Genomic DNA, 10,818 nt, shown 5'->3' on the forward strand with positions numbered 1-10,818 from the left:
ATCATGTGCTCTTTCATTTAAACCCAATGAGTTCACTTAGTGCATCCCATACATATGTACATGGATACAGAGCCATCTACTGGAGATGGTTAGCCTCTCAGGAGCCATGTCTCTGAGAAAAACTGATTCTTTCTCCCTTAGGAGCCATCAACTGTCAAGAACTTTCTAAGTCTGCCAACTATCACCTAGTCTATGATCCTGTGCTCAAGAAATAAAAATCTAAATTCTTGGTCTTCAGTTCCAAGACATGTTTGTTCTCGAAATGACACTAAAGTCAATTCTTTTTTTGTCTTCCTTTGACAATGTCACAAAATATGGTTTCCTGAAGAAGCTAGATCAAAGACAGTACTGGAAGGAGTCTGTAACTTGGTCCCATTTGAACACAGCAATACCTATCTCTCTTCTTTTAAAAAGAGAATCAATACTGAGTGTGGTTGTGTAAGCCTTTAATCCCAGAACTCAGGCAACAGAAGCAGACAGAACTCCGAGTTCAGAGTTGGCCTGAACTACATAGAGAATATGATGTCTTCAAGGGAGAGAGAAAGAGAAAGAGAGAGACAGAGATGAAGAGAGACAGAGACACGCAGAGAAAGAAACAGAGACAAAGAGGCAGAGTCAGACACACAGGGAGAGAGGAGGCATATATTCTGCCTTGGAAAGTGTTCTATATCTGTAAAAGATATAGCTCTAAGATATCTGGAAATGCTCACTGCAGCTTTGTTCCCAGCTCCTAAGGAAGCTCTCAAAGAAGAGCACATTAATCACCACCACAGTAGGCATTCTGTTTCTAATGGGAAAAGATGAAACATTTTACTTCTGTGAGTGACATTTGCTCATTAGATTTGTAAAGCACTCATTTTAATTGTGTGGTCAAAACATTTTTACAAATGCCTATTCACATATGACTCCTATTTCCATCCATTTGCATGCAAAATTCGAGAAGTCATTGTTTTTTACCGCTGAGTAGTATTCTAATGTGTATATATTCCACACTTTCTTCATCCACTATTACAAATAATGCTGCTATGAACATAGTTGAACAAATGCCCCTGTCATATGATCGGGCCTCTCTTGGGTATATTCCCAAGAGTGGCATTGCTGGGTCCAGGGGTAGGTTGATACCGAATTTCCTGAGAAACCGCCACACTGCTTTCCAAAGTGGTTGCACAAGTTTGCATTCCCACCAGCAATGGATGAGAGTACCCCTTTCTCCACAACCTCTCCAGCAAAGGATATCATTGGTGATATTGATTTTAGCCATTCTGACAGGTGTAAGATGATATCTCAAAGTTGTTTTGATTTGCATTTCCCTGATCGCTAAGGAGGTTGAGCATATCCTTAAGTGTCTTTTAGCCATTTGAATTTCATCTGTTGAGAATTCTCTGTTCAGGTCAGTGCCCCATTTTTTAATTGGGTTAATTAGCATTTTAACGTCTAGTTTCTTGAGTTCTTTATATATTTTGGAGATCAGACCTTTGTCTGTTGCGGGGATGGTGAAGATCTTCTCCCAGTCAGTGGGTTGCCTTTTTGTCTTAGTGACAGTGTCCTTTGCTTTGCAGAAGCTTCTCAGTTTCAGTAGGTCCCATTTATTCAATGTTGCCCTTAATGTCTGTGCTGCTGGGGTTATACATAGGACTCCTACCAAAATCAATACATAAAAACATTCCCATCATTGCCAAAACTCCCACATAATTTTTGAAGGGATCCTATCTTCTATCCATCACCCACGAAAACATCTGGTCAGTTCTCTGTCAAATATTAGACTCTTAGCTGATCATTTTCTATAAATAAAAGGCCATGCTGTTACATTTTACATCTGGTCTCATTTATTCAGTATAATATTCTTAAGGTTTAGTTATATTGTTAGCATAGATATCTTTAGAATAGTAATTAATTATTTAGTATTCCGTGTATGTATCCAACAAACTTTGTTTATACATTCTTTCACTAGGGAATACCTATTCTCTTCCCAGTTTTTAGTTTTAGAAACTGAGCAGACTTGAGCCATTGTACTGTTATAGCTATACATTGTAATGTATTTTGTGTAAATATGCCAAAGCTACCTCACTAGAATATAGAGTAAGTATAGTTTAACCTTATTTTAAAAATTATCTGTCATTGGTGAGATGGCTCAGTGGATAAAGTGTTTGCCACAAAATTGTGAGGACCAAGTTCATCAACCATGCAAAAGACAGTATGTAAGGTGGCCTACCTGATATGTCAGATCCCTTGGCAAATTGGTTAGATAAGCTTGAGAAACCCTAAAGTTCCAATCTAAGTATGAGAACCTGACTCAGTAAATAAAGTATAGAGGGATAAAGAAAGACATCTAAAGCCTACCTTTGAACATACACAACTACTATCTGTGCCTTAAACGTTATACCGTTAGTGACATTACAGCAGGTGTTTGTGCCTGACCTCTTAGATGTCAGATAAGTACTGAGGAAAGGATGCAAAAAAAAAAAAAAAAAAAAAAAAAAAAAAAAAAAAAAAAAAAAAAAAAAAAAAAAAAAAAAAAACCGTACAAAGATATCCAAGCTTTACATGTTTCCTTCTGCTTTGATATCCTATGAAGCCAGGCGCTTGGGACTCCTATGTCTAAAATCTGCCACATCGTGCCTGGGTTTCCCATTCTCTGTACCATACGTGTCTGAGAAAGCCAAGACCACCTAAAGGCTCACCTCATTTGATTCCTTTCTTTCTATAATCATATTCCAGAAATACCAACTGTTACAAAATCTGAAAACAGTTGCTTCCTCTATTCCGTCAAGCTTTCTAGTTATTTAAAGAGGAACAGCATGAGCCATGAGTGATTCCAGGATGCCAGAAACAGGTGTCTGGCACTCTGTATTTAGCAGTGTGACCCTAACATCTACTTTTTATTTAGATGCTTTATTTTCTTCTACTCCTTCAGATAAGAAATCAGGACACAGAGAAAGAATTTTAGTAAGAAAAAAGAAAAAAATGCTAATTATTAAGAAAATATGCAGATACAAGGTGGCATCAACGAGAATAATAAATTAAAAATATTATAAATAAATTGTATATATTGAAGCCAGAGCTCAATAAACAGCCTCAAGACAACTGATTCCTCAAGGAGGATAGAGCCAGTTTTTCACTCTCATCTCTCACACTATCAGACAAACACTTGGACAGGGAATATGAGAAAAGAGCTTTGTTGATATTTCACTGACTGCAGAATGAATCCACGTCCTCACATTTAACAATAACTTCTAAAATGTTCTTTTGGGGGATGCTTTCTGCATTCTTGAAAAGGTCCTGAAAGGCTTAGGAATTAATTTAACTGGAAATGCAATATGCCATCTGCCTGTCTTCTCAAGCCACGGCCTCAGTATCTGTCTTCAAGTTCTCAAGGTTAAGTCCTACTTGGACTGCATCTCTTCCTAGTCCACACAAATTCTCTAAGCATGTTTTGTCTAGCTCTTCAAAATCCAGGTTTCTCAGTTCCATCACTGTATTTATACTGGAAGCAAGATCTATTAAATCTGTACTTATCCTTTAAGAGGGAGGTTATCCTCCTTATTATATGATAAAAGAGACAGTTTTATTATTTTTCTATATTTTACTCACCTATATATTTAATTATTTAATTATTTATTCATTCATTTATTTATTTGTTTGTTTATGTTTTTTAAGATAGGCTATCACTCCATAGCCCAGTATCACCTTAAATTCACTATTATCCCCCTGCCTCACCCTTTCAAGTATTGGGAGTACAGCAATAACCTTACATTCTGGTGTACTGAGATACTTCTGAATGAAAACAAATTTTGAAACAAATACAATATATACTTAACATTCACCATTTATAACAACACACTCCATTCATCTAAATTTCCTGTATCATAAAATCATTTTAAATTTTCAATAGAATAGTCTTTTCTAAAAGAAAATATAACTGTAGGTGTGATAATCGAAAATAATACCCCCCCCTCATTTTTCTGGGCAAAATTCACGGCTAAGAATTAAATCACAAATTTTGCAAAAGCAGTCAAGCTGATATTGTGGGCAATGGGCTACTGTTTAATTTGCAATTACATGCACAATTTAGAAACCACTTTAAGATAATTTAGCCTCAGGAGAATCACTAACATAACCTCTCCCATAAAGCACAAATCCAGGGGGAGAGAAAGCACATACAGAATAATTTAATAGAAAATAAGGCTCTTAAATTTAGGGTACTAATCTCCCAAACTGAGCAAAGTCCTCTGTTCCAAAACCGTGGAACATATTGACATGGCGTTTATTCCCTAGTGTTAGATTCATTATGTCTGAGATTTGCAATTAAAAGCGAAATGCAGTCAGCCTTGGGAGCCATCAAGTGCAATGTACTTTCCTATAGGTCAGCCAGGGGACTGAAAACAAAAACACATGCAAAGCAAACCATTTTCCCTCCTGTTTCTGATAACACAGCTGAGTTATTTCCTTTGTTTAATATGCCCAAAGCCTTTCAGCAAAGACTCGTGATAGGTGTCTCTGGCAAGTGTGCATGCAGCTTTGGGACACAAAGGCAGCAAAGAAAGCGGCTTATTTGAAAGACAAGCACAGAGAGTGAGGGTTAGAGAGCACAGACAGTTTCTAATTTTGAGAAAAAGGTGTTGTCGTCTGCTGAGTATTTCAGTGAAGTGGAGACAGGATCAACTGTCTAGGAAAATTTTTTCTGACCTCTTGGTCTGGATATTCACTAACTCGCGAAATCTACTCAAACCATGGCTTTTTTTTTTTTTAACATAAAGAAATTCCAACAAGACATTGTAAAGGACACAGATTCATACCCCAGGTACAGCACTAGCCTGCACACCAGAAACCCTTAAGTATGGTCACCAAAGCTTTATTTTCCAAAATAGTAATTTTTAAAGAACACAAAGAATACACATTAAAGGGAGGCCATCTGGTTTACCTTCTGCTTAGAGCTTTTTAGAGCAAAATTGCTCTGTGCATGGAAAATATTATTGCAATACTCCTCTCTCTAAACACACTCATGATATGCATATAGAGATAATTATCAAGCAGACTAAAATATATATTTAAGTAGGGACTATATACACTGGGTTATTATCAATCTCTGAAGTTTTTCAGTTTAGAGAATTCTTTTTCCATCTTGCCATTAAGAAATATTAATGGATTTATACCCTTTAACCAAAGGTAGATAGGTATGGGAAATGTGTGAAATTAATTCATTAAGTTTTTATGATTCGTGTCTCTGGTTGAAAATGCTAATAACAAAGCAACAAGAGAAACAAAAAATAAAAAGGTTAAACTTGTAGTTGCTTAGCTTCCCTGAACATGTCTTATTCACGCCATCATCAACCTTAGTGCCTGAAAGTTGTTTTTTTTTTTTTCCGAAGCAACAATTTTATCAGCCGTCAACACTCTACTTTAGCTTACAGTCATTATTTACCAAAGACCTAACACACCAAAGGAGATGAGAAAAGAAAACAATCTGATGAAACTCTGTTATTTGTCAGAGCATGAAATCAGCTTTTCAACAGTGATGGTAATAATTAACAAGCCAAGTGTGAGAGAGATGAAGAAGGGAACACTCTTCATGCAGACACCCAGGGCTCACCCTGACCTCCAGTTCACAGAGCCACATCTCAGTGTCAAGTAGAGTGGGCTCAATGTCCCACATCATCCATCAGCTCTCCTCAGTGTGTCTTACCTGGGAATAACTGTTTCATGTTGGGCCCTTTATACTTTAATCCTTCTCTCTTCTGGTCTCTTTTTATTCTTTGAACTCATTCAAGTCCATTCCATCATGAAAGAAACTGCACATATTGAATTCCTAGGTCAAATATCCTATCTCTGTAATCTCATTATCCTCTAGACGTCTTGGAAAGTTTGTCCTCACTAAGGTGTGAGCTGTAATAAATGCAGTTACTTTTAAATGGCCTGGGATATAAATGGGAACTTTTCAGGAGGAGTCAAGGAAAATGAATTAGCTATGAATATATCACTGTATTTAGTTTACTCTAATTCTTCCCCATTTCTTACTTTTCATCTTGCTATCTAACAGACATCTCCATTTACTCTTTCCAAAAATGAGTTCTTAATCAGTTATTCCAACCTTACTAAGATCCTATCTCTACTTAGTATGTATTGTTATCCCTAAAACAGCACCATTATTCAGCACTATTGTTGTCGTCAAAACCCTGGAGCCATCCTAGAGAAGAGCATTGATCTAATCCACCAACACAGCATATTCTTTCCTGATAACATCAAATCATTCATCAGCACTTAGGTTATTGGATACCCCATCTCTTGCTTGACTCCATGACAAAACTCTCACTGGACTAAGTTGACTAAAGTTGACTCCTGTCCTGTTCCCCAAAGTCATTCATGAGGAGTTAAGGTAAAAGATTTCTTCAAAAATATAAATGAGGTAATTCCACTATCCAGTTTGAGTCCTATATCAGAATAAAATAATTATATGCAATGACTTTCAGTGTCTTAAATGATCAAGTACTAGGGATATGTTTGAAATAATTTCTTCCCATTTTCTCAGTCTTTATCCCTCTCCCATGAGCTACAACACCCCTTTTATATAACATGCTCAGACTTCTAACAGGTTCTTCAAGTATCAGTGCCTGCAGGTCTGGAACACGATATCTGAGGTGCTAGATCATAGAACTCCTTCCTTACTTTATTCAGACATTTATAACATCATGACATCTGTGCTCTCACCCTCACTAACACAAAATACTCATCTCATTAGCTCTCTTTCATTAACTTGATTATTTTCCTTCACAGGATTTATAATTAATAGGCAATGATAAAGAATAGTTTTTTTTCTTGAGTGTTTGCTTTGGGGTTCTGTTATTATTTATTTGTTTCATTTCCCCCATGGCAGTACTTGCTTTATGAGGGCAGTGAGTTTATTTTTGTATCACTCTGTCCCTAACACTTCAAACATCCTGATGCATTGGAGATGCTTAATTAATAGTTCTTGAAAAACTAAGTGGATTCAAGAAATCAAGATCTAGTTATGAATGACTCACATGAACAGGCCATTTGTACTGCTGCAGACCCTAAACATACACCAACACTCATCAAGCTCCTATCATATACCTAAATTAGCATGGCCCAGATCTACAGGAAACTATAAAAATCCATCATGCTACTTTATCATAAGATATATGAAAAAATGTATCTTTTTTGCTATACTCTATGATGAAAGCCTAACACAGTTTTTATAAATAAGAGTTTCTCAAATGTTAAGATAATGGTTTTTTCCTTAAGAACTTTACCAAAATATCCTACTTTCTGAGAAATAGAAAACAAAGCAACAACAACAAAAAAACAAAAGGGTACTTACCTCCCTTTTTCTACTAAAAGTAGCACGTCTAATTTTTCTCCATTTTGAACCACTGTGCTGATTGCTGGCGAGATAAAAGGATGAATAATATTTTTTAATATTAAAATATGCTTAGATACATACACGTTTAATATGATTTAGTCACAAGTCTGGGGTTAAAGCTTCGGAATTCCTTGTGAAGCTGCCATCACCACATGCAATTGGGAGGTATGTTTCAACAAGAAGGGGGTGGGGGTCCTCTTACTTAGCTCCTGCAGTCTTCTTAGGTGCATTCTCTCTTCCTGAGCTTCTTGTGTTTGAAGGCAAAAACACAAACTAGACTTGTCCAAAGCAAACCAGCCTTTTCTCCACTGGTCCAGGGCATGGCAGTCTTTGTAGAAGAGTTGACCAATCAAATCATAGTCAGCTTCTGTTAAGTTTTCAGCAACAAAGGGAACAAAATGCTGTTAAAACAAATACAGAAAAGTAAGAAAGACAGTGAAAATAGGAAGGCCCTTCCCTGTCTACAGATAGAGGGAAAAATGAAAACCTTATCTTCATTTTCCTGTTTTAAAGACTGCTGAGCAAATGCCAAATTCAGAATAACTAGTAAAAAAAAAAAACTATGCTATGAAACTTAAAGTAAACAGGTAACGCATATTTTTGAACCACAGCAGCATATCCCTTGTTTTCTTAGTACAGATGAAAAATGGGAAATATTCTTCCATGGATCATGGAATTGTAGGAAAGGTCATGTTCTCGTATGTGCTCCATTCACATCATTGGCTAAATCTGTTCCTTTCTTCATGGACATTGGAAAATAACATACCCATGAGAAGGCACAGGGTGGAAAACGGCTTTACAATGAAGACGTACCTTAATCATCAACAATACAGAATTAGCTTTAAGAAGGATTTTTATGAACGTTCTATATGAGTTTCTTGTCTTTTTTAGGCCATAGAGTATGTTTTTATCCTTTTTTGATGGTCATCTTTGAAAACATGAAAAGTTTCTTCCAAAATTATAGCTAAAATGTTCATGAATCTTTGAACCTTAACTAAAGACCTCAAGTTAAGGATCTTTCCTGGACTTAGAAAATACAAAATTTAAATACCTTGGCTATCGTCTCTGTCCATTTTCTTTGAACCTGAGATGATTCGGCTCCAAACAAAAAGACACGTTCTGAGGGTAAGTAGATCTCAAAGACAAAGATTGGCCTACAGCAAGCACAAATAAGAAGACACCACCACACAGAATAAATGAGTGTAATTTAAAACTTTCAAAATCAAAAGAATCACTTTATGTAACATCGAAAAATTTTTAAGAGAAATATAGCACCTTCAGCTAATAGGTAGGACATATTGGTAATTATATAATAATGACAATATAGTTTTTGTAATTTAATATAAATAACACTATAAAATATCTCTTATTATAAGTATCATTAAAATTTCTCTTCCTAAAACCATTTTTTATTTTAATGTTGATACATTTTCATTAACTATTCTATAACACAAAGTGCAACACTTTCATGTCAGTATCTCTCAGGCTGTTTCTAAAATCCTTCAGAGGTTCATTTAAAGTTTTTAAGTATGTAAAATATATTATGCAAATAATTCATAATCTTTTAATTTAAACATTTTCAGACCACAAGAGTACCTAAGTATGTCTCAACATTTATCTTCTAATATGATAATTAATATGTTTAAGGATTGTGAATATTACTCAGTGGTAGTGCTCATCTGATATTCTGTTTACTTTAAAATGAGTCAATAATCACGGAATCTTCTATTTTCTCATGTTTTATATAAGATGCCCTTTAAAAAATGTTATCGTTTTTAGTTTTGGTCCACTATTCAAATTAATTAGAGAAGCAAAAGTACTTTAATGATCAACAATGGAATGTTATAGTATTAACTACTTTTTTAGAGAATTTCTTGTGATTTCAGATTAAATGATCTGGTTTGAAGATACCATAGAATCTTTTTACAGGAAGCAATGGAAACAGGAAAGATAATTAAATCCTCATCACTTGGTACAGGGACTACCAATCAATCCCATTCACCTCCCACATAGCTGCTCAAAGGTAGACATACCCAGTATTCAAGTAGAAGTCCTCTTTATGGACAACCAAGCAGATAACTTCACTGATGTTGATGGTGCCATTAGGTGCGGTAGACTTGTCATTTTCATAGTAACTCAAGAAGCCGCCTTCCAAAACACACCACTTTTTATTTGTCTCTAAGAATTTAAAACAAGGCAAATAATAAATTGAACTATAGTATAAACTTTTAGAAACAAATCGTAATTGGGTTCAGATAAAGAAAAGGACAAATTCCCTGTCTTGTAAAAGAAACATCAGACTAACTCATAGCATATAAGGCTGATACACTTTTGCTTTCAGAGACATTATCATCTAACTGCAAAGAATGTTCCAGACAAAAATGGATGTGACATTGATGACCAGAGAAGCAGAGCAATTCATAAAGTGAAAAGTCTGCCAAAGCCCCGAAACCACAAAGACTGAGGTTTTCACAGAGTATTATGGGAAGAACAAATAGAACAAAACCTAAAACCTCATCTATTGTAAAAGTAGCGTTCAGAATCTACAATGTCCATAGTGTGTTATTTAGGAGTTTTTGAGTTCTTCCTACAGAGGTCAGCACATCATGGATAGAGGCCAAATTCAACCACCATCACCTGGCACAATCAAACTTTCTTGGTACACAGTGGTACCTGTTCCCTGTGGGTGGCCTGAGGCTCATTGGCTACTACAGACTGAACTAAGCTAGGACAGAAATTATCTGACCCACAGAGTTTAAAATTTTGCTATGAGATTCTTTAAAAAGAAAAAAGTTGCTAATTCTTGACTAGGTCAATGGACAGAAGCCACAGAAATGGCTTTAACTGTGGAATACACTCAGGTATGAATTTTGTGGATTTTGATTACTTTAATCAGTATATTTGAAAGAGTGAAGATTAGCAGAAATGGAAGATGGGGAAAATTAAGTGAACAAGAAAGTGTAAGGAACCCCTTAACTCCTCTGGATCCAATGTATGTTTCTTGCTGCCCGAGAGTGATCAATTTCAGCACAGCCAACTTAACCTCCACTAGAGGAATCCATGCACAGAGATGATGGACCTGAGAGAGACCCTAAGCCAGAATCTAAAAACTGCTAATGAGCCACGCTTAGAATCAAAGCATGCATGCCTCACATGCACAGGAATGCCTTTCACTGGTTTTTGTTCCATGTTCTCGTCTTTACAGCTCATTTCCTTCGATGGAAGGCTACACTGTGCCCCATGTAAATTGGTTTGTAATGTTATTTATAAAAAGAAAAGCATTTAAAGTATATCGAAGATGAATCTATTCCCATTCCTCTCCTAACCCCCAAGTCAATGGTGCTGTAGGACACTAGATCTAATTTCAAAGGTGGGATCTCTCCCCCATCTCTCTCTCTCTCTCTCTCTCTCTCTCTCTCTCTCTCTCTCTCTTTCTCTCT

General features: G+C 36.0%; 1 protein-coding gene across 3 annotated transcripts in view; it reads right to left on the reverse strand.

The window, feature by feature from the left end:
- Arap2 (ArfGAP with RhoGAP domain, ankyrin repeat and PH domain 2) overlaps positions 1 to 10,818 on the reverse strand; it is a 162,530-nt gene that overhangs the window by 58,755 nt on the left and 92,957 nt on the right. For all 3 annotated transcript variants that reach the window (XM_050150250.1, XM_050150248.1, XM_050150249.1), the window contains exons 16-19: positions 9,412 to 9,556; positions 8,430 to 8,532; positions 7,581 to 7,779; positions 7,337 to 7,400 (exon numbers count right to left, since the gene is read on the reverse strand). In XM_050150250.1, the coding sequence (XP_050006207.1) occupies positions 7,337 to 7,400; positions 7,581 to 7,779; positions 8,430 to 8,532; positions 9,412 to 9,556 (511 nt within the window). The remainder of the gene's footprint in view (positions 1 to 7,336; positions 7,401 to 7,580; positions 7,780 to 8,429; positions 8,533 to 9,411; positions 9,557 to 10,818) is intronic.

The sequence above is a fragment of the Alexandromys fortis genome, unplaced genomic scaffold (assembly GCF_014885135.2).
Source record: "Alexandromys fortis isolate MF-2015 unplaced genomic scaffold, M_Fortis_MF-2015_v1.1 scaffold_0, whole genome shotgun sequence".
Taxonomy (NCBI): Eukaryota; Metazoa; Chordata; class Mammalia; order Rodentia; family Cricetidae; genus Alexandromys; species Alexandromys fortis.